At 48.4% G+C, this 24208-nt stretch overlaps 1 protein-coding gene across 16 annotated transcripts in view; it reads right to left on the bottom strand.

Moving 5' to 3' along the window:
• EPB41L1 (erythrocyte membrane protein band 4.1 like 1) overlaps window positions 1-24208 on the bottom strand; it is a 118542-nt gene that overhangs the window by 33167 nt on the left and 61167 nt on the right. For 8 of the 16 annotated variants that reach the window (XM_079128116.1, XM_079128115.1, XM_079128114.1 and 5 more), the window contains 12 exons: window positions 17292-17482; window positions 15950-16114; window positions 14282-14413; window positions 13592-13634; window positions 11318-11393; window positions 8653-8871; window positions 6251-6338; window positions 5954-6106; window positions 4358-4455; window positions 3936-4111; window positions 2110-2258; window positions 1240-1275 (listed from right to left, as the gene is read on the bottom strand). In XM_079128116.1, the coding sequence (XP_078984242.1) occupies window positions 1240-1275; window positions 2110-2258; window positions 3936-4111; window positions 4358-4455; window positions 5954-6106; window positions 6251-6338; window positions 8653-8871; window positions 11318-11393; window positions 13592-13634; window positions 14282-14413; window positions 15950-16114; window positions 17292-17468 (1512 nt within the window). In that variant the 5' untranslated portion in view covers window positions 17469-17482. Of the gene's footprint in view, window positions 1-1239; window positions 1276-2109; window positions 2259-3935; window positions 4112-4357; window positions 4456-5953; window positions 6107-6250; window positions 6339-8652; window positions 8872-11317; window positions 11394-13591; window positions 13635-14281; window positions 14414-15949; window positions 16115-17291; window positions 17483-24208 lie in introns of those variants that run through there. The other 8 variants (XM_079128121.1, XM_079128107.1, XM_079128111.1 and 5 more) reach the window with 2 other exon arrangements.

Raw genomic sequence — 24208 nt, 5'->3', positions numbered from 1 at the left:
GAAAACATCTGCCTAAGAAGTCAAACCTGATAGTATTTGCACAAGGGTGGGTTTGGGCTATAATACTTCATGGATCCCAATCCAAGATGATCCTAAATAGACCTGCTGGCTCCGTGGGCATGTCATACTCCCAAAGGCTACACGGTGCAGTGGGAATCTGGGAACCTGGGAGCCTTGAAGGTCAAGGGCGTTGAAGAAACCTAGTCCATGGGATGAGGTTGTAGCTCAGTGGTAGAGTGCTTTGCCTAGAATGTGTGAGAAACTGAGTTTGATCCTTAGCACCACATAAAAATAAATAAAATAATTATTTAAAATACTATAATCATTACAAAATTAAAAAAAAGAAAGAATGAAACCGAGTCCAAATGCTTTACTGTGCAGATGGGGGCTAGGGGTCAAGGAGATTTTCCTAAGACCATCAGAGTCAGTGGCAGAACTGGATTGGAACCCAGATCTCAGGGCTCCCAGGTCAGGCCCTTGCTCTGTGGCCCAAGGATAAACTTCCTCCTCTCGTACTTAAGGTTCTAATGAAGGGTTGGAAATTGCAAAAAGGAAAAAGTGGTGAACATAGGAGGGAACAAACAGGAAGAGGAAGAGGAGGAGGAGAAAAGGAGAGGAGGGTTTTGATGGAGGTGATGCAGTAGCAGCCTGCCCTGGGGGAAGTGAACTGTCTGAGCAGATGCAGATGTGCTCCAATGCTCCTCCCTCCCAGCCCAGACCCCGCCCTCCCTGCCAACACACATCTGGTTGCCAAGAGATACAAAAAGAAGTTTCAGGTGAAGACACAGATGAGATGGAGAAGTGACCAAACGGTGCTGTGGGGGAGGAGATGAATCCAAGGAAGGGTCAGAGTCAGGGATACAGGGAGATGAGCAAAATGTAAGCACAGAATGGCCTGGAAGAGCTGGTGGACATAGGTGGGGTGGTCAGGTAAGAAGTGAGCATGGAGCATCAGGTGGTCTGGAAAGGTAGAGGGTAAAGCTAGGTGGAGAGTGGCAGGGGTGAGGAGGGAGGGAGAAAGAGCTGGTTGGGGACAGAGTCCAAGCTGGGAGTTCCATGAGGGTGGAAGCAAGGGTCCCTGGGAAGGGGGTTACAGGAAGGAGGATGGCAGGACCAGCAGAGATGATGCTGAAGCTGAGATGGTGTCAGGGATATGAGCCAAGGAGGGACTGTGAGATGGTAACAAATGAGCTGGACAGCTGAATGGCTGGGTAGGGAGGGACAGGTCCCATGCAGTACCTCCTGCTTGTGTCGCGGCGTGGTTTCCTGCTCCGGCTAGTGGGACATGGCAGGAGGGAAAGGAACCAGCAGGGTCAGTAGAGCAAACTGATTAGAGATACCGCGACTGGCCTGGCCCAGCAAGGTGGCCCAAGCAGTGCGGGCCCAAGAAGCTGCTAGGCCACCCATAGGGCAGTGAGGTAGCCAGAAGTAGGTATAGGGTGGGAAGCAGAGTGCTGCCCCAGAAAGGCAAAGAAGGGGAGAGAATTCTGGAGGAAAGCGGGCAGAGCCATGGTTGGTTCGTGGGGCTTGAGTATCTAGGGTCTCAAGCTTCTTGCTGCAGTGGGTGTATGTTCAGGGGCCTATGCTCACACAGCAGAACTGAATGATGGAAAAAGGCTGCTTACATCTCCTAGAGGAAGCCATGCCTGGTCTGTGTGTGCCCATGCCTGTGTGCAGCCGGCAATCTAGGGATGAAGGGGAGTCAGAGAGCTTGTGCACGTAAGGCTGAGATTGTGCATTACTGCAGGAGCACTGAGTATGGGGTGGGGACACTCCTGTACCTCACCCTGTGAGGCTCATGGTGACATCTGATCATGTTCTAGGGAGGAAGCGGGCAATGCAGAGCCAGATTATAAGGAGCAGATAAAGAGTGGGCCAGAGGAGGCCCAAGTCCTCCAGGGCATGAGGCCCCCAGAGAGGCTGGGCAAAAGGAGGGAAGAGCACAGGTCAGACAGCATGCCCACCCCTGCCCCCACCCCAGGATGGCCCAAGGGCAAGGCCTTATGTACTACACAGCAAGGGTGCTTGGCCATAACCAGATGCAAATCTAGAACTTGGGTTGGTTTCCTGATCCCCAGTACAGAGGGTACAGGAAAGCCAGGCTCCTACCTTTAGCTCCTTGATCTTGGTGGGGGTCCTGACCTCTCCTTCCTCAGCCTCTGACCGCCGTCCCCCCGATTCTGCATCCTCCTCCCGCTTGTCACCATCAGGCCCTGCATCATGGTTTTCACTGACTGAGGCTGGGCGGGAGAACTCCGCTAAAGTAGACAGAGGTGACAGGATGAGGAGTGAGAGATGTCCCCATGCATGGACAGGAAGTCAACCCAGCCACTGCCCAACTGTTTGCAGTGGAGCCAATTTCCAGGACCCCATTGCCCACTCCCAGTCACATGGCTGGAGAGTAGCAGAGCTGTCTCCCAGCCAGAGCCCCCCACTACTTTCTACAATGCTAGATTTCAAATCTCAAATCCAACTTGTGCTCTGTGATTTTGGGTAAATTACACAATTTCTCTGGGCCTTGGTTTTCTCGTCCATACACAGTACCTACTGTAGACACTTGGGGTGAGGAACAAATAAGCTAATGTGTGTAAGCATTTAAGAGAGTGTTCAGGAAGGAGTCCTGATGCTGGCCCATAAGTGTTGCTGTCTTGGCTGTGGTCACTGTGACAGAAGACTCACTTGATTATTATTTAGCAATATACAAATATTGTAAGATTAGCTTTTACTAGTAAAAAAGTCCTAAAGATTGCAAATTACTTATCTGCTTTATAAACAAATGACAATTCAGGGGATCCCTACAGTAACATCTTTCTCACTAACTGGCATTTCAAAATACTTTTCTGAAATAAAAAAGGGGTAGGATTATAGACTTTACACCAGGCACTGGGCATAACCCAATTATGCTCATGGATTGAGCTTTGGTGAAAAATAGGCTGGAAAACACTGAATTAAAATAGCTAGAGTATAGATTTTTATACTTGGGGTTGGCTTAGGTTTGTTTGTTTGTTTTGGTTCCAGGGATTGAACCCAGGGGCCCTTAACCACTGAGCCCCATCCCCAAGCTCATTTTTTTAAAATTTTTATTTTGAGACAGGATCTTATTAAGTTACTTATGACCTTGCTAAGGCTGAGGCTGACCTTGAACTTGCGATCCACTTGCCTCAGCCTCCCAAGTCACTGGGATTACAGGCATGTGTCACTGCACCTGGCTAGTTATTCTTTCTATTCATGCATACTCACTTTGCAAAGCACCCATTTTTGTACATTGTTTCATTTGATTGGGACAGTACTCTGTTGATGGCTAGCACTGGGATTACTATCCCAATTTTACAGAGAATAACTTGAGACCCTGAAAAGAGGAAAGATTCCCACTGGTGATCTTCCAGTGAGTCAGGATGAGAGCCTAGACTTCCAGGCTTAGAGTCCAGATTTCTACTTGTCCTCTGATGAGCTTTGCTAGCTCTGGGATAACCTCTGCTGCTTTTTGGTCCCCAAAAAAGTAGGCTTCATTTAGCCCCTGGAATAGGAATGGTAACTGCAGAAGGGAGGTAGAGATCTTCCTTTTCTTTGCATAAACCACACATGCATTCTCCTGGTAGGATGTCAATCTGTGCATTGCTGAGCTTCTTAGGCAAGAGGCCCAGAAAACCATCTGGCTGAACCCAGGAGCCCACAAGGTCATGATTCAGGGAAGCTCTGGGAAGTCTCAAGAGCAGCAGTGCCACATCCCAAGTGGTAGTGGCGCTGAACCACCAAGAGCTGTCCAGGTACAGTGGTACTCCAGGGATGCCAAGACTGGTACGAATAAACCTGTGATGTGTTCACCACTCATTTTGCTCACTGAGAATTACTACTCATTCTGCAGAATCTGGCATGTTCACTCCCTTACTTCCCCCTAAAAATCACTCTTCTCCCACCACCACTTTGGTCCATACCTCCATCAAGGCTGCGGGACATGGTGTACCGTTTGCTGGAAGAACGCTCAAAGAAGGGTGCAGGCCTGTCAATGAGGGCGCTGGCCTGGCGGGTCTGTGCCTGGGTCCTTCCACTATACCGGAACTTGGAGCCCATCACCAGAAAGCCCTTTGGTGGGGGCTCAGGGGACACCAACCTGCAATAGAGGGATGGAGATGAGGAGGGAGGATCAGAATTGCATTGCCAGGCCTAAGGTTAGACACAATAGACCTTCAGTCCCACTGCTGAAGGGGACTACGACACCACAAAGTGGTCCGGGAAGAGGGAGACTTGGGGGGAAGGGGTGCTTCCCTGCTGTCTCCACTCCCGGCTATCTCCTGCTCCCCTCTACCCATATGGCCTCTGCTTCATCCCTGCTTACCCCAGCCCAGTGTCAGCTCACCGGAAGAACGTGTGATGCTCAATGCAGACCTTCCACAGTCTCTTGGCTGACCGGTGGTTTGGGAGCTTAAAGCCGATAGTGCTCTCAAACTGCTCGTACTAAAAGCAAACAAAGGTGGTTGAGAAAGAGGGCCTGGGCCACTCTCACCATCAGCCTATCCTGTCTGAACCTCTCCTCGGGCATGTGCAACTTTGGGGGCTCATTCATGTAATCGACAAGGCAGATCAAGCCCTTCCTCTAGGATAGGCCTGGTGCTGAACACAGGGACACCGTGGAGAACAAGACAGAAGACTCCAGGAAGTGGGACTCAGATAATAAATGAGTAAACAAGGTAACTGCAGATACTGATAAGGACTATAAGAAGACTAAAGGGAGATGTGCAAGAGGAGGGGACAAACTGAGCAGGCTGGGGTTGGGGTGTCTTAGGAAAGGTGACCAGTGCTGCCCTCTAGCCAGGTGAACTTTGAGCTGAGATCTGAAGGATGGGGACGTACTAGAATTTGGATGTTAAATGTGCCCCAAAGGTCCATGTGTTAAAAGCTTAGCTCCCAACATGGTGCTACTGGAAGTTGGTGGGGCCTAGCAGAAGGTTTTAGGTCATAGGGGCATACCCTCAGAAGTTGGTCTTCCTCTTTTTTTTTTTGTATACTGGCCATGAAATTAAGTTTGGTCCTAACTCATGTGCCTGCCACGTTGGTGCTCTCTCACCACAGGCCCAAAGCAGTGGAGTCAATCAGACATGGACTAAAATCCCCAAAACCATAAACCAAAATAAACCTTTCCTCTTTATCAGTTATCTCAGAAATTTTGTTACAGTAATGGAAAGCTAACCTAAGAAGGGACCAGTCATGTGAGAAGAGGGGGAAAAGACTTTCAGGTAGAGGGAACATCACATGCAAAGGGTTCAGAGTAGGAAGGAACTTGATTTATTCAAAGATTGCAGAAAAGGTTAGAGGGGCTGGGGCATCATGGGTATGGGGAGGAGTGGCAAGAGAGAGGTGCGAAAGGTAGGTGGCCACAGGAATAGAACTTCAACCCTAGAACTAAAGAAAACTCCTAAAAGGTTTAGGCAAGGAGTGTGGGGAGGGTGAGGCTGGGGGTTGGAAGGATTCAATTTAAGGGATTTTAAAGATCTTTTTAGCAGCAGAGGAAAATGGCCTGGAGCACTAATGAGGGAAGGGAAGCCAGTAAGAGGGTCAGCGTGGAGACGTCAGTGAGAGATGGCAGCTGTCAGTAGGCTTCGTGCAGAAGGGAGAAGAGCAGAGGGTGGGTCACAGTTACTCTAGTGATATAACCAAGTGGCTTTGGATGCATGCGATGTGGGGTTGAAGGGAAAAAGGTGTGGACACATATCTGTATGTGTGTGTAGTCTCATTCATTTATCTGTGTAAAGTGAACACTTGTATTTATCTTATTTATGCTTGTATGTGTGTGTGCATGCACATACCCAAGGTGTGAGGTCTCTGTGGGGAGCCACAGAAAGGGACCTCTCTGTCTCCCATGATCCCTGGCACTCGGTCTATGTATCTTGGGTAAGAAAGGCCAGCTGCACTTGGTCAGTCCTAGCAGGAGCAAGGATCTCAGGGGCAGGCTCACCTCCCCAGGCCGGATCTTAATATAAAAATTACTCCTCTTGTAGGAAATCTTAAGAATCTTGGGCCAGGCAAATCGGTTGATTCTCAGCCGGTCCCGGTAAATAAGCAGGCCATTGGCACAGACGCCTAACATGATGTCGATGCCTTCAGAGTCCTGCATTATAAAGATCAGGGGAAATAAAAGGTTATGAACTTTGAGGAACAAGAAATGAAGATGTTCCAGGTTGGAGGTAACACAAGGTCTGGTACACCAGGCCCTCTGGAGGGGCCTGATTGTTCCTCAGGGGCAATGCAGTACCTTGGCATGGTGCAGATCAACTCCGTACATGGAAAGCTTCTTGGCATTCTCGAGGAAGTGGATCTCTGCTTCTCCGGGGGTCATGCCCCTGAGGGAAAGAAAGTCATCACCCGGGACTGTGGGAAAGACCCAGGCCAAGTCCTGCTGGCTGAAGGTGGCCACCATCACAACCAGTGCTTCTAGGACAGTGTAGAAGCTCAAATGTAGCTGAACCTCATTTGAGTCCCGCCCCTCTGCCCTCAGGGCAGGAAGGTGAGCCCACCATCCCCATTTTGGTCCATCCATCCCCATCTCCCACAAAGCTCTGGTCCAGCCTTGTTTCCTCCAAAAAGCAGACAAGGGCTGTTCAGCATTGTATTTTTATCTCATTTGTACTGAATTAAGCAAGAGCTATAAATCTTCCTCCTCCGTGACTGTGAAACTATTGCTGAAGACATTGCTCATTATAATCACCCAAGGCTCCTAAATTATTACCCACATAAGATAGCGCCCTCAGAGTTTTGTATTAGAAGCCACTTTATCTCTCCTGAGGAACAAGCACACATTCTCCTTTCTGAAAAGAAAAGTTATGTAATTAATCAAAGTTCTTTCTTTGCTTTGGCTGTCGGGAAACTCAGACTACGTTTTATACTTAGTCACAGCAAAAGTTTTTTGAGTACCATGTGTTGGTTACTGTTCTAGGTACTTTATGTATATTCATTCACTGAATCCTTATCACGACTCTATAAGGTAAGTATTATTTTTATTCCCATGTTACAGATGAGGAAGATGGTGCAGAGAGGTCGAATAACTTGCTCAAGGGCCCACTGCTATTAAGTCACAGAGTCAGTATTTAATTCCAGACTATGTAGCTCCAGAATTTGTATTACTAACCACTTCATCAAGTTTGTCTCTTCTATCCTCTGAGCTTCTGTTTCCTTTGCCTGTCTACCTCTGAGCCACTGTATGCATGGAACACCTAGATGCTAGATGTCAATGTGCTTTAAGACCAAAGAGCTACAGGGACAATCATTAGCATAACTCCAGCCCATATTGATCTGAATATCCTTCTCTGAATTAGTATGGCTCTTGCAACTCCCCAAGGCACCTTGCTATCTAGGACAGGGATGACAGATGGCAGGCAGCCCCTCATTCTTGTGCCCAGGTGGCCATGGCTCACCAGTCAGATCCTACTCAACACAATACCAAGCAGTCAGTAATAACCGAGTGTGGCTGGTGTGCAAGTCTCTGAGAGACAGCACTTGCCGCCACTGACCTAGCATTCATCACACCCCAGCATCTTCTCTGCATCTTCCACCCCTCCTCTCCAGATCATTCTTTCCGTCCTCCGTGGTAACAAGATGACATCACCATGGCCCTTCCCATGGGCACAGCACTTCACCATTTATAATGCACTTTCACATCATTTATCACATTGGGTTCCCTTAACAACCTTAAACTTGTAACCCAAAATGCTTCTAAGCTTAAAAGAACCTAGATTCATTTTGATCCAGGGTTCTCCATAGGGGTTAGGTTGCCCTACAGAACACACACTTGGAAATGGTGTTGGGGAACATTTTGGTTGTTACAATAACTAAGTTGTGTTGTGAGCACTTAATGCCTAGGACCCAGGGAGGCTAAACATCCTCCACAATGAATTCTCCTGCTCCAAACAGCAATAGTTGAAAAACAGTGATTGGTTAAGTCTGTGCATTTATAGATGGAAAATGGTGCTTACAGAGACTAAATAACCAGCCACAAACACATATCTGGTTAATTATCTTCTAACTCCTGGAACAAGGTGCTTTCCACAGCACAATCAACTACGCAACCCCTCAACTCCCAGATAGCAACCCTAACAGCCAGCATGCAGTGTGTCTTTAATATGCGCCATGTGGCCCTCCTGACAACCCCACAGGGTGGGTTTACTAGCACCACATTGAACAGATGAGCATGCCAAAGCACAGGGAAGTAGAATGGTGTGCCAAGATCCCTTGGTTAGAAAGCGGCAGAGCCAGATGGCGAACCCAAGTAGGCTGGTTTTCGAGTCCAAACTTTTGAACTTTATGCCAAGATCCAGACATCAGGATGCTTACTCAGAGGCACACAGTAGTTTTATTATTATGTCCACAATAATTCTACAGTAGTTATTGTTATCTCCAGGTGGCAGATAAACTGATTTTTCAGAGACTCTGGCAGGGAATTATCACACTCATATAGGAGTCTAAGAAACTGAGGCCCCAAGAGGTCACTTAAGGTCACATAGCTAGTTACTGTCATTCCTGTCAGATGGAGATGATCTGCTCCCAGACACACCTCAGGTGGGGCAGAGGCAGCTGGAGTACATACAGCACAGCACCAGGGGGCGAGGACCTTCAGACGTGCAAAGAGTGCTCTGGTCAAAGGCCAACAGGCCCTCTCACCTGTATGTCTTGTGCAGCTCCATGATCCTCTCCTCCAGCTCCCGGGTCTGGTTAGGAGCAAAGCGGAGCTCACTGACATAGTTGCCCACATGTTCCTCGGCATCATAGTCGCCCAACTCTGCCTGCACAGCATAGGAGCCCAGCAGGGCATGTGTGACAAAGGAGCAGGGCAGGCGGCCTGTGATGATGTCTGCCCGCAGCTGGAGGCACAGGTAGTACCTGGAGATGGGAGAGAGGATGTGGGCACAGGCCTGCACTTTCAGACCCCCAGCCCAGCTGGGCCCTTGGAACCAAGCGACTTAACACATAGCTCTATGGAAAAGGATACCCCCTGGACACTGGAACTTCGTGGGCTGATCATTTGGGTGTATCCCATGAGATGATTCATATCACTTTCAGCATTTTGGTGCATTTCTAAATTTGAGGGGTCTTTTTTTCTACCATAAGAACATATGTAATTTCTAATTCATTTTCAAGCTCAATAGGACTACTTTGCTGGTTTGATCCTTTAAAAAAAGTCACGTAAGTTTTATTATACAATTAATATATTCTTAGAAGGAAAAAATGCCAACTTATGAGGTGATTCTAAATTTCCTCTTAGTGCTCTTTTTCATTCCTAATCCCCTCCCCAAGGTCAACACAGTTATCCATGTTGTGTTCTAGACATTTCTACAGACACACAGAAATGTGTGTGGTTTTGGTGGATGGGTGTTTTCAACATGTAAATGGCATTGAATGGTATATCTGATTCTGTAGCTCACTTTGTCTCACTGAAGACATGCCTTAGAGGCGTTCCCCATGAACACACGTGACTCTACCTCATTCCTTTTAACCTCCGCATTGAACTCCACAGCCCAGATGGACCTGCATGCCAATGCTTTCCCAAAATTTTTATTTTGCCTCCAGCTCTAAGTGAATTGTCTAAAAAATAAATTGGTTTAAAGAAACATTTTCCAACCACCAAGCCATGATTTTTTTATAACTTGTATGCACGCCTGGGTGATTTTACAATTTTTAGAACCATTTAAAACCATTTTGTTATTGCTTTTTTGGTTATTGTGCACTTGAAATAAAAAAGTTTCAGTTCGTTTTCAGTCAGCAATGCCTTTCTGCCCATTTTTGCTGTTTCACCATTTTTTCAATTGCCTATTTCTCTCTCAAGTGGCTTTTACTTAGTCCAATTTTAAGTACTCGGTGACATTTCATAGTCAGAACTGAAGCCTTGGCAAAAAAGTACATGTAGCCTCACTGCATGCTCTGGGCTGAGGCGCAGACTCGGGATCAGCTGCACAAACGTCATAAGCATCAAGTATGGGCCTATGACATTTTGTTCAAAAGTCTAAAAATTCAGAAATCACTGCCAAACTCTCTGACCAATCTTTCATTTCAATCAATTTGTCATTTTGACCAGTTTATTTTGGGCCCAACTATTTTTGACTAGATCAGCTGCTCCTACCACCCCACCTCCAGGGGCCATCTGTGCTGGGCAGGGCTAACTTACCTCTTGGTGTTCCTGGAAGCCCAATGCCCAGAATCTGGCACAAAGAAGAGAGGTACCAGGGGGCAAGACTAGAGGGGTGGGGGGCTGTGCTGGCCTAAAGCTCTAGAGTCCAGATCCAACTGCTGTCACCTTGGCTCTGAGCTAACCTCAGAGCTCAGAGTGGGGCTAATGAGGCCAAGGCCTGGGGCCTGATCTATTCCAGGAACATCTGTCTTGTCTCCCAAGGCCAGAGTTGGCATCTTGACCTTGGTCTGTTGCTTGTCAAATAGGCAGCAGGCATTAAGAAGGGCCTCATGGCAGAGAGGAGGTGGCTTAGCAGCCCCTCCCACTTCAGAAGAACTTCAAGTCTATTCTTATTTTGGGGGTGTAGGGCGCATGACATGAATGACACAGTCCCAGGATATCCTGACATGAGGCTATCTCTTTGGATGGAGCTTAAATAAAGACAGGGAACTCTCCTTGCTTTGTCCTTAGAGACAAAATAAGGCCACAGAAGCTCCCACTCTGAAGCTCACTTTGCTTTCCCTTCTGATATACGTTCAAGCACCTTACCTACTGGCCCTGAGGCAACAGACTGGACATGCAATCCATGTTCACCCTGACACCCAGACTATCCTCCATGGTGGTCACATGCCTCATCTGATCTCCTCATGCCTAACATGTGCACAGAGTGACATGCAAGACCAAGCCCCCACATGGCAAGGGCACTCTGCTCTCCTTATCTCCAACACTGCAAACTGGTGTCCACCCAGCACATCAGCCTTCACTTGTGTGGGGTTTGTCCCAACACTGTTTTTTATAAGTTAGCATATGTTGTCAACATTTCAAGTTTGTAGTTTTCACTCTCAAATCTCTAGCTTTACTTCAACAATTAGGCCCAATTCCCATGGGGCAACTGTGGCTAAACAGCAACTGTGTTAGATGGTGTCTGTCCTCTTAAATTCACAATGGGCCCCACAGCCCACTGTGAGACTGCCTCTTCTGAGGTCAAGGGTCAGCTGCCACTGACCACTGCATTTGCATCCCTGTTTCTCTCACATAGCCTATTTCCTTTGCCAATGGCCTGGCTGCTGCAGATCTCCACATCTGCATCTGCTGTTTGGGCCAGATGCCCTCATCCATAATCCCACAGGGCCTACCTGGTCCTCCCTCCACACCCCTCACCTTGTGATGTCTTCTGTCAGCTGGGCTGGGTCAGGGGGATAGAACTTGACTGTGAAGGCAAAATTCCAGGGGCTGCCTGAGAGATAAGATGGCGAGAGATAAGAGAACACATCACTCCAATGGGTGGCCCAGGTACACCAGCCTATAGGCAAGTTTCCAAAGTATTCTATCTCTAATCTCAGGATAATCTAGTCAGGGAGACTAGAACTTTATTCCCATTTGACAGATGAGAAAGCTGAGGCCCTGGCTAACATTTGTGAGCTAGCAATGGGAAAGGTAGAAAAAAGGGAACTAATGCTGTGTGTCATGCACACAGTGAATTACTTCACAAACATCACTTCACTAACCTCACAACAACTCCACAAGTCCTGCCCCACCTTGCAGGTGAGGACATTGAGGCCCAGGTAATAATGGGCTCAGCTTTGTGAACATGCATAGGAATTTAATCTTAATAATCACCCTGAGGTCAGTTTCCTTTTTATAGATGCAGATTCTGAGAGGTTAAATCACTCTCCTGGTTGGTGGCAGAGAACAGGTATCCAAATTCTGGTCATCTGATCCCCGAACCTAGACTCTTGACCACAAGGACTCCTTAGAAAAAGCAGCCTCAGGGGATATACCTGTCTCAGGGATAATAGTAATAATAAATAATAATAATAGCTAATACATGCTGGGTGTACCAGGCACCATGGTGGGTGTTGCACTTATGATAACATCACTACTTCGTGTGCTATTGAACTATTCTCAGCCTTACCTGGAGCCAGGATTCAAATCCAAGCCCTCTGGCTCCAGTGTCTGCCCCAACTACCTCAGGGGAGACGGAAGAAAATAGTCACTGACCACCAAACCTGTGCTGGGCACTGTGCAAGCATCTGTCATTTAACTGTTACTCCCCAGCACCACATGAGGCAGGAATTACTAGTCCACTTGCCAAGGAGAAGCAAGGACCCAGAGGACTTGCTGCAGGAACCTGAGGTGATGGCCCTGAGACCCAGGAGGAGATACCCCAATGCTGAAGCCCAGGACACAGGGCTCAAGGAGTCACCTTCAGAAAGCTGAGGGGCTGTCACAAACAACAGAAAGGAGGCAAAAGTTGCTCCCCTGTGGTTTCCAAGAGAAGGTCTAGGATGAATGGCTGGGAGGTAGAGGGGTAGGGACAGAGGCTGGGGCTCTACTGGAGGACGCACTTGCTAAGGAACAAGCCTACTCCTCAAAGGTTTGAGGTGCCACAAGGAGCAACTGCTACATGCCTGGGTGGCGCTGGAAGGGCTGAGGGCAGGCTCTGGGGAGAGAGGCCGCAGCCTGACAATTCAGCCTGCTGCTCTTTCCCAAGCTCTTGGTCTTCACTAAACACTGTATTCTATACTTGGCTGCCTGTATGTGTTCTGATTCCTTCAGGCATGACAGACAGGCTTCCCAGCAGGGCTGGGACTGCTAAAGGACAGTCTGGATCCCAGGCCTAGGACCCTGTCAGCCCCAGAGAAGCATGTTCTGCCTGTGTGCCTGCCTCTTTGTCTTCCACTGACAGGAACCTACAGGAAGAAGTCCTTAAGCCCCCTCCCTCGGAGTCAGCTGGCAGCCCTGGGCCCAGCTGCCTGCTGTCATGGCAACAGGCTCTGCTACAGCTTTCCAGTCAGGGGACCAGGGAGTCCAGGAGAGGGCACTACAGCCAGGGGGAGGGGCCCTTGGTGGAGGCAGCTCTGCCTCCAGGTCCCATATCCATTTAAAGATTGGGGCCCCTTGTTGAGACTACCAATCTCCCCTTCTGACATTTGAGAGCTGCGACACCCCTCCGAGCATGCCTTTCTCTGCTCATCTGCCCGCACCCTGGCCCTTGAACAGAGTGCAGGATGGGGCTGGAAGGCCAGGGCCCAACTGGCTCAGCCAACACTTGGCTCTGTAACCTTGTGTAAGTAACCACCTTTCTGGGCCTCTGAGGAAAGGGGCATTGGTTACTGAGGTGTGCGCTAGCCCTGGACAGGAGGGTGACTATTTACAGGCCATCTGTTTGTCCCCTTGTCCTGAATGACTCTCAAGGTACCTTCTAGGACTGACATCCTGAATGCATTTATGATTCCTCTGCTAACTTGCTGTGACTCTGCACAGTCATTTCTCTTCTCTGGACCTCAGTCTCATCCTCTGTGAAACAATGTCAACATCATTCCCGCCCTGTCTTCCCTAAGACCTGCCATGCAGTGCAAATTCGGAGGGAGCAGTACGACCCAGGCCCAGCCCACCCTTCCACGGCATCTCCAACCACAGCAAGCCACTCACTCCGGATCTGCTTTTTGATTTCCTTGGAGGGGTCCAGCCAATTCTGAAAGAGAAAACAAGAGTTCTTTAGAGGGAAGATGGAGGAGCGGGCCAGAAGGGGTTAGGAGAAATGTCCTGAAATTGCCAGTTGGCAGCCCCTCATGGGGAACACCCTTCCCTGGTGGAAGGACCTTTTTCCTTGAGACAGGGAGGTGAGGGGACTGAGATCTGAATTCGCAACCAGGGTAAGAACCAGTGCCTCAGGCAGCCACAGTGACCAGGTATTGCAACCACCATGGGAAGGAAGAAACATTGGCCAGGCCTCTCCATTCATCAAAGCAACTCACAAGGCCATACTGTGGCTCTCCAGATACCCATCTTGGGTTACTACAAGTCATCAAGAAAGGACTAACAGGCTGGGGTTGTGGCATGTGTGACACCCTGGGTTCAATCCTCAGCACCATGTATAAATAAATAAATTAGATAAAGGTCAAAAAAAAATATATATATATATGTATATATATATACATATATATATATATTTTTTTTTTTTTTAAAGAAAGGACTGGGGGTAGGGTGGAGACAGAGAACTGAGGGTAGATAGGGTGGGCTGATCCTTGGGGGACATGCAAGAGGAAGGTGCCTAAGGAAGATCTGATGGAAGCCATGGGATGTGACCAGGACTACAGAGACCTAAGGAGAGAGGCCTACCCTCGCGGCCGGCCCCCAGCCAGGTACCTTCTGGCTGTCAGCATCGCAGAAGGTTAGGCCAAAGTAGTCCTTCTCCAGGAGGTTGAGGTGCTCACAGACCAGGTCGAACAGAACCTGGCCCCGGCCGTGCTTCTAAAGGAGAGAACAGAGAGGCAGTGAGGCTAGGGTGGACTTGGAGCTGCCTTGGCTCCACTAGGACACCTAGACAGTCCCCAAGAGCCTTCCGGTGTCTGGGCAGGACCTCAGCACTCCTGCCACCTAGCTCTGCTGAGTTGTATAGAACACAGTGCTCAGCTCATGCAAGCCTTCTTCGAAGTCCTGCTGGGGTCTCTCCAGAACATGGACTTGCTTGGGGGCAAGTGGAAGTGGAGGTGTGGGAAGTGACTGATTTCTCCTTCCTTGAGTAGAACACCAAAGTCCCCAGCTTTGGGGGGGAGGGGAAGAGAAGAATCTCATAAAAAGCGCGACCCATGGGCAGGGGAAGAAGGGGAAGGCCTGAGAGTCATGGTATGATTTTCACTAAGTTTAAGTGAGATCAAGAGAGACCAGCCTAGAGAGCTACCACTTCCCAAGGTGGTGAGTAAGGTGGAGAGAGGCTCAGGGGGCCTAAACCAGTGTCCACTAGAAGCAGCAGAGTTGGAGCCACCCTCTCCCTACTCCAAAGCAAGGAGGCCTGGGACCACTCTGAACCACAGTCCCAGCCTGAGGATTCAGCATGGCAAAGCCCAGGACCAGCCTAGTAGCCCAAATCCATAGGTGTGAAAGCGAGCACCAGTCAAGGGATCCAGGTCAGGAGGAACCACCCAGAGAGCTAGGGAACTCCAGAGGAAGAATGAGGTCTCTGCAGGGGACCAGACCAGGCCTGGAAAGGAATCCTGAGCCTGGAGGAGTCCATCTGAGGGAGTGGGCTGGGCTGGGCCAACCCCTCCAAGCACTTCTGGGGCAAGTCCAACTAAGCAGCCCCTAGGAACCATGTGCTAGGAAAGAGGGGAAGAGCCCTCTACTTTGCCCAGGAGCAGGGAAAGTGTTCCACCTTGAAATCCTCCTACAAAAGAAATACACATAAAAACAAAACAGAGCCAAAGCCTGTGGAGAAGAGGGCCCAGCCTACCAGGGTTCAAAAGTTAGTCACGGGCTGGGGTTGTGGCTCACTGATAGAGCACTTGCCTAGCACATGTGAGGCACTGGGTTTGACCCTCAGCACCACGTAAAAATAAATAATTAAAATGAAGGTATTGTGAAAACGAGATAGAGATGGTGCCCTGGATAGGAGTAATCACAAAGGGAAGATCCCTCTCTACCACGCTCCACCAAAAAAAAAAAGACTCTAGTTTAAATGTTGGTATCTGCTAAAGTGAGTAGAACAGTCCAGTTTCTAGGCCCGTAGGGCTGCAGATCAACACTTAGGTGGTAACATTCTTGCCAGGGTACAACACATTTTCCTGGTGCCATCCCTGTGCCCTGTCTAATTCCGTTTGCAATCATAATGGTCTTTCTGGACCTTGTCACCATCTGTACAAAGAAGGACCAGGCCAGGTCATCTCCCCCAACACTGCATTTGGCCCAGGATTCCTCTGGTTTGGCCAGGCTAAGGACACACAGGAGCCTGTCCTGGCTCTGAGGCCAGCCGGCCAGGGATGGGACATATGGCGCCAAGTGCTCCCCTACCTCGACCTCACACTCGTACTCAGAGGCATCGAGCAGAGTGACTCGGCAGATGGCACTCTTGTATTTCTTGGCAATCTTCTGGGGTGATTTCTGGGCCTTGCTGGGTGTGGTCCTCTCTGATAGGCCATCGGCCTCGCTGTAGTCCTTCTCCTCCATGTCTAGACTCTGTAGGTCCAACCAAGAAGAGTTTGGTCAATGAACTTGAAGCCACAGCCTTTCACACAAACAAAAAGCAATTAGGGGGCATCTGGGGCCAGGTGGACTCCAAAATGAAAGTCACTGCCCTCTGTGATCCACTGGGTGACCAGGGGCCATGGCTTAGTGTATATAGGAGACCTTGAGTTTCCATGGGCAATAAGGGGTCTGTGTCTTCCCCGCAGGTTGCTGCTTACAGGACAGCATCTTCAGGCAGTAGTGTCCCACAAAACCAAGCCCATGGTTAGAGCCTCCCTAGAATAGTGTGCAAGTTATTGGGGCAACCATCTAGCTCCTCCTTCTCAACTGTCACTGGGTCTAGCATGAGTCTGGGAGCTGCGGATAGGTTTACTGGAGGTAAGGGCCACAGCCCAGCCCTGACTCCCTCAATGACCCTGGTTCAGTCCCTGCCCTCCCTAGGCCTGTTGGAAAGTAAGGGAGGTATGAATTTGGGGGCTAAATGATCCCTCAAATCATCCTAAAACTTTAGGGTGATGAGTTTTGCTCCAGGGTCACACTGGACTTGCCAAGTGAAAAGGCTCAAAGGTGGGAAAATAAAGTTGAAAGAACAGTTTTTGGAGATCAGGTCTAGGTTTGACTTCCACCTCTGTCACTTCATGGCAAGGTAACTTAGAGAGCTTGTTTGGAGGTTCTAGCAGGGGAGCACAGCTACTCGTATACCCTTGACTGAAGAACGGTCCTCCTCTATCGGGGAAGGTCATCCTCTTCAACCGAGCACGCAGCTTTGGGAGGGATGCACATGGAGCAGTGAGGGAGGAAGGGGACACCCACCTAGCCAGCCAGATCAGCCAAATCAACCCTGGCGATCAGTGGGGTGACAGATGTCGCAGCCAGATCGCCCTCACATCCCATGGCAAGGTAATTTTGGATGACTCACTTCATTCCACTTAGCTACTGTTTCTCCAAGTGTAAAATGGGGAAATGAGCAGCTACCCTCTGAAGTTTGGGAGAATCAAATATAAGCAGGATCTCGATGCTCCCAGCATAGTGCTCAGCACATAATGGTTCACAAATAAACCTTAGTTCCTTCTTCCTTCCTGCTGAGGAAATACTGGGTCCCTAAGAAGTGGAACCCCCAGGATGGGCTGGGCAGGAGAAAGGATGCCCCATGCCCTCAGGTACACACCTGTTCAGCAGGCCGAGCGTCCTGCTGGGGTGGATGCTTCTCATTGGAGTTGGCCTCTGGGTGGCCGTGGCCTGCAGGGGTCACAGGGGTGGTCACAGCAGCAGCAGCCTCAGGCTGTTGTGGGGCCTCCTCCTGAGCCTTCTTCACCTCAGAATCGGGGCCTGTTTCTGTTGTCATGGTGACCAGCACGCCTGCATTGGCATGTGACAGGGGAAAGGGACGGTGATAGTGTGACAGAGGGTGCAGGAACCACATGCAGAGAAAGGCAGATGGAGACAAATGGACAGAGCAGAGAGAAGGAAGGAGGCAGGGATGGGGGGAAACAGGGAGGAGGGATCATGAGGAGTGAGGCGTTAGTGGTGGCAGCTGAGGTTATAGGTTCCCCTCCCACCCTGTGCCCATAGATCCTCAGGGACTCTGATCTCTTGCCCCAGACCTGGATTCTGAGCCCTTTCTAGAAATAATCAGGGTCTCTCCAGAGGGTCTCTACTCTACCAAGGAACACAGGGGGCCGTTGATGACCAGCCCCAGGCAGGACCCTGGCCAGGCTGTCTTCAATCACAGTACTTGGCACAAGCTAGTCCCTCAAAAGACACTGGGTGCACTGAACTCAACCTAGAGAACCCTGAGTTTCGGGCCCTTTGGGCACTGAATCTGGACAAGCCTGTTCATGCCCCAAGCTGCAATGATTCCTGCACACACACCTCAGCCCCAACCCCAGGGAGACTGTCAGGATGGGCCCACAGGGAGAACAGCAGGTAGGCACCTGTTAAAAATACACCGCCCTACCAGTGTCAAAATCAGGGGAATGGGCTCTGGCCCAAGTCTGTCACAAATGTGGCAATCACCTTACCTCTCCACAGAGTGAAGGATTTGGGGGATTATTTCTGGGACAAACTATTAGCTTTTCCCCCTTGAAGCATTAAACTAGATTCTAGAGAGAATCAAGGACCCAGTGTCCAACTATTTTGTTGCAATGAGTCAACTGAAGGGGGGGGGAGGGAGGAAAGAAAACAGCATGGTCTCATTTACATATTTAAAATACAAACAATAACCTCAGCACCATATGTTTGTGTTTTACACATTTATAAAAGATCTCAAAGGACACTCACCAGAGGTTAAAGGAAAAGTGAAACAGGCCATAGGAATAGGGTGGGAAAAGCAAGGAAGTTTGATTTTTCACTTTATATACTTTGGAATTAACTTGTATCTTTTCAAATGGATGGATGGGTAGATAGACAGATATTAACTTACAAGTATTGTTTTAAGGGCAAAAGCACTCATTCCTGATCCCAATCAGTGGATCCTCAAAAAAGCGGGGTAGGGAGTTTGGAGCTAAAACCGGGGGAATAGAGAAATGGGCAGGAACCCTACCACTAAGTCAGGCCCTTCCTCTAAATCCATCAGATTACTGCATATGAGAAAGATCCAGACTAGACTTAGCAGGCCCCTATCCCACCCCATCCACAAGGGTAGGCCTCTGATGGCCAAGCAGACATTGAATCCACTCTGGGCAATCCAGAGCCTCTGCCCCAACTTCCTTTATTTTTTCTTACAGTGCTGGGATTGAACCCAGGGCCTCATGCATACTAGGCAAGTTCTCTCCCACCTCTGGCCCATCCTTTTTATTCTTTGGTTTCTTTCTTACATTCCTGTGGGCACTTGTGTGGCCCAAAGCAAAGGGTATTAGACAGAAAGTCAGGGACCCTAAGGGCCCCACTCAGTCATAAGGGTGCTGGAGGGCTCTGGAGAGGTCACAGGCCTCCTCAATCCACACAGAGCTGGTCACTAGTGGAAAGCTTTGTGAGCTGGAGCTTGTAGCACAAGTGAGAGGGTGTATTGTCATGGATGCTACCTACTGTTAAGAAGAAAGATAGGAGAGCTGGGTGTAGTGGTGCACACCTGTCATCTCAGCTACTTGGAAGGCTGAGGCAGGAGGATCACAAGATCAAGACCAACCTGGGCAACTTAGTGAATCCCCAAACAACTTTGAGAGACCCTGTCTCAAAATAAAAAATATAAAGAAAGGAGGTTGTGGATGTAACTTAATGACAGGACACCCCTGAGTTCAATTCCCAGTACCAGAAGAAAAAGGGGAAGAAGAAAGACGAGGAGTAAGGGAGGGCCTTGGTCTCACTGCCTCACTCCTACCCACAGAGGTTCTCCCCTCAGGCCATTACACTGGGCCTCAGGGGTACATCTTCAAGCCATAGTTACATAAAAGCTCTCCATCACTCACATGACACTAAGTGCTGACTCTGGGCCAGCATACAAAGTGACAAAAACTGCTCTAGGGGAGCTCGCAGCCTAGGAAGGGTCAAACTGAGCCCTGGCTGCCAGGCTCGGGATCTTCCTAGACCTGCTCTTGATACGGGTTATCATGCTAGGTCGGACCAATAGGCAAGAACCCTCAAAATAAATGCTTACTTAATTTTGCTTGAAAAAAAGAATCCACAGATTAATGTGTATGTTTTCTGCTGTGAGAAGCAGAATTCATGTGACTCTTTTAGGCAGTGCAGGGGTGCATCCACTCCCCAACTCCTGGAAGCCTCCGCCCAGCTTCAACTCAGACCTTCGGAACTGAAGTGTCCTTGGAAATAACCAGGAAAGCAATCTTAAATAAATAACCCGCGTCTTCCCTGTGTGAATCTCCAGCAGAGCCTACTGGCAGACAGTACCACAGATAAGAGGAGCTGGACATCTTTTGAGATAATTAAATCTATTCTTCTTCTTTTACAGGTGAGACTCAGAGAGCAAGAAACTTGAACGACAGTCATTTCCTCAGACAGGGTTCCTCTTCTTCCTCTGTCCACCCTCCTCCCCATCCAGCTGCCTGACTTCCCAGAGCCTAACTCCAGGTCCATTTTCTCTCCTCTGCACCTGGCTGCCTCAAGCAAACCCCATCAGATTCATCTAGAAGGAGAAAGCACTCAGGCCCAGCTTGAACACCGAGGTATACAGGCAGCACTGCTGAACCCCACAGCCAGGGGCAAGAGATAGATGATCCCTCATCCTCTTAGAGCATGGAAAAAAAAAGAATGCAGAAAATCCTGGACAACACTTGAATGATAAAGCACAGGACATGACAGTTTGTAAAGAAGGACCCTATTTTAACTAATACACACACAGAGATCCAGATGGTCCCCAATTTACGATGGTTCAACTTACATTTTTTTTTTTTATATTATGACAACGCAAAAGCATACCCAGGCAACCATCATGCTTCCTACTTTCAGTACAGTATATATTAAATGACAGGGGATTTGCAACACTTTATTATACAGTAGACTTTGTTTTGGAAGATCTTGCCCAACTTTAGGTTAGTTCCTATAAATGTTCTGAGTACACGGAAGTTTGGTTCAGCTAAGTTATGATGTTCAGTAGGCTAGGTGTATTAAATACACTTTTGATTTATGATATTTTCAACTTATAGTGGGTTTTCAGGATCTAACCCCATGCTAAGTCAAGAAGCGTCTATACAGAAAATGTAGAAAAGTATTACCTAAGGTTATTTCTGGCTATGGATTGCTATTTTTTGCTTCTTTCAATTTGACTGTAGTTCTTGGTTTTCCTACTATACTTGGAGATTCTTTGAATTATTCATTAATTAACTAATTTATTTTTCGAGATGGGCTTCTTACTATGTTGTCCAAGCTAGCTCTGATCTCCTAGGCTTAAGTGATCCTCCTGCCTGAACCTTCTGAGCAGCTGGAACTATAGGCAGGCATCACCATACCTGCAGAGCTCCTTAAATAATTGTTTTAAAAATTAAAGGTTAAAAAATATTTTTTTTCTGATGCACATGGCTTGGCATCACAGGATGAGAAGGAGATAAAGTCTGTTAAAAATTGTTTTTAATTTAGGAATTAAAAAGAAAAATGCAATATCATATTTTAAACCTATGATGAGATCTTTATTTGACCAATCCAAGGAAAACAACATGGTTCTCTCACTAGGCCACAAAGAAGGGGCCAAGGATCTGGTCTTGGTTTCTGACACAGCTGGCCACGTGGGCACAGATTTGCCCAGGCCCAGGTCAGCACAGACTGATGGAGACTGCTAGGTGGCCAGGCCAGGTCAGGCCCCAGAGTGGATCCTTGCGGGAAGCACGTGCTGGTTCCCATGGAGCTTGCTGCAATAAGAGGATGACGCTGTCCCAGGAGATGGCTAGTTGTGACTTAGATTTGCTAGTGTATGTTTCAGCCTCTTAGAAGAGTTTGGGGACCTGATGATTGATAATGTGGCCTACAGTTTCCAAAGATGACATCCAGGATAGGGGCTGGAGGTGGAGTTAGAAGTGTTTAGCAGAAGATGGCCGAGAGGGCTTTTAAGCTGAGTCACCATGTTGGCAAAGGCCTGAAGATGGGACAAGGGGGCTGTGCAGGAAACACAGAGATGAGACCTTGGCATTCTGATACCTTGAGAACCCCGTAAAGGGGAGCTCCAGACATCCTGGCAGGAGAGACGGGCTGGGCTTCAGGAGAAGTGAAGGAGCTGGGGTGCTGCGAGAGTCAAGAGCGACACTCCAAGAGCGTCACTCCGACTGCTGGAGGAGGAGGGGACTCTCTCCGCTGAGCACCGATGTGGGCCAGAGGCAGGCCGGAGACTTCACATAGTCATTCACAGACCCCACACAGCACAGCAAGGTGGGGGGCCCTGCTGCTCAGTGGTTAAAAGCACAGATTTTGGAGTCAGGCACCGGGTGACTCCAAAGCTGAGCTCCAACACTCGCTTGCTCTGTGAACTTGGGCAAGTGACTTCACTTCTCTAAGCCTCAGTTATCTTGTCTTTAAACCAGAGATCCCCCTCCCTCCTTCTCAGGGTAGCAATAGAGATTCAGGAAAATAACACAGAGAGAACTTAGCATGGTGTGCACCCAATAAAACAACCCTGAGAGGCAGGTCTATAATTACAAGCAGTAATGGAAGCGCTGAGGACTGGCCTGCAAGCAGAAGGCAGAAATGCCCATCCAAATGGATACAAGGAGAGAAGTACTCCGAGACAGAGGCCATCAGGGCCAGACTGATGACACCAACATATGAAAAGCTGAATGCATGGGATTAGAAAAAGGAAAGGTCAGCCAGAAAAGTGAATGCTGACAGCGCCCGCGCCAGTCCTGTCTGGGGACAGGGGCCCAGCATTGTCAGGGATGCTAGCCTAGCCTGGGCTGGGGCTGGCCCAGCAGGCTGCCAGAGCCTGAGCTCTGTAACATTGCAGTCACCATCTGGCTCCTCTGGTTCACCTTCCAGGGCACTAAGAAGCCTTCTCACATTGTGGATCTCCATCTGGGTGGCCTGCAGAGAAAGGGTGTCCCAGCCGGTCTGAGGCAATAGCCATTTGGACTGGCAGTTGTACTCCCCTCTTAAAAATGAATTGACTGGGGCTGGGGATATAGCTCAATTCATACAGTGCTTGCCTGTCAAGCACAAGGTCCTGGGTTCAATCCCCAGCACCACAAAATGAAAAAAAAAAAGAAAGAAAGAAAGAAAGAATTGACTGGCATCTGGTTAGTCTTCTAATCAGGGTTAATATGAGTCAGCATCTCTGAGCCCAGCAATTCAGATTTGTCCTTTTTCTCCATCCCCCACCCCCATTACCAGCTACTGTCCAGTTCTAAACCACTTCAAAACTGATGTCTGTCCCAGCCTGCTCCATGGTCTCCCTGTGGCCACTCCTAGGGTTTGTTCTTCATAGAGCAACCAACCATAAGGGTTTCTTTCAAAACTCCAGATGGATGCCCTCCTTCAAGCCTCCAATGGCCAGGTGAACACCTGTAATCCCAGCTGCTTGGGAGGCTGAGTCAGGAGGATCACAAGTTTGAGGTTAGCCTCAGCAAGGTTAGACCTTGTCTCAAAATAAAAAATCAAAAGTGCTGAGGATATGGTACAGCACGCTGGGTTCAATCCCCAGTACCATGAAACAACAACAATGACAAAAACAAAAACAAAAAAACCCTCCATTGACTTTCCATCAAAATAAAACACAAATTCCTCAGCAAGCCTTAGGCTCTACATATGGTCCCTATCTTTCCACCATCAGGTCCCATTTGCCATTCTCCTACTGCCTCCCAACCCTGCCACCACCACTGTGAGCTTGCACACTGGCGCTGTTTGTTCTTAAACTGTGCCAGGTTTGCCTCTGCATTGAGGCTTTGTCCTTAACGATCCCTTTGAATGGATAGTGAGCTTGTCCATGCACTTGGTATGACAGTTCTCATCTTCAGGTTGCAAATCTACATGCCCCTTGACCACCCTGTCTAAAATGGATCCCTCTCCCTATTTTTTTGGTTACAGCATGGTAAATTGTTTCTTTAGTTTTGTCTTTTTTCCACTTTAACCATTTTAAAGTACAACACTTTTCAGGGGCATTAATTATATTCACAATGTTATATGACAATCACCACTATTTCCAAAAATTTTAAATACCTCAGATAGAAATTCTGTATCCATTTTAAGCAAAGCATATTGGGTTTGCTTGGCTGTTTTCATAGGACTCACCACAAACTGAACTTCCAGGTATTGACAAATTTATTTATTCATTTCTATTCCTCCTCTAGAATATAAGCTCCATGAAGATCTCTGTCTCATTTGCCATTCTCTCCAGGGCTGAACACAGTTCTTCATAAATAACAACAACAAAGTCAACATGTAATTGGGCGTGGCAGTGTGCACCTCTAGTCCCAGCTACTTGGAGGCCAAGGCAAAAGGATCACTTGAGCCCAGGAGTTCAAGGTCAGCCTGGATAACACAATGAGACCTTGTCTCAAAACAAAACACAACAACTAAATTAACAGTCTACAGAGTTAACATTTATACAGTTTGCTATTTGCCAGGCATTGATCTAAGTACATTAACTAACTCATTTAATCTTCACAATAACCTATAATAGGTACTCTTATTATCTCCAATTTACAAAAG

Source organism: Sciurus vulgaris, assembly GCF_902686455.1.
Source record: "Sciurus vulgaris genome assembly, chromosome: 2".
In the NCBI taxonomy this organism is placed as follows: Eukaryota; Metazoa; Chordata; class Mammalia; order Rodentia; family Sciuridae; genus Sciurus; species Sciurus vulgaris.
This window is presented reverse-complemented; position numbering and strand designations above follow the sequence as displayed.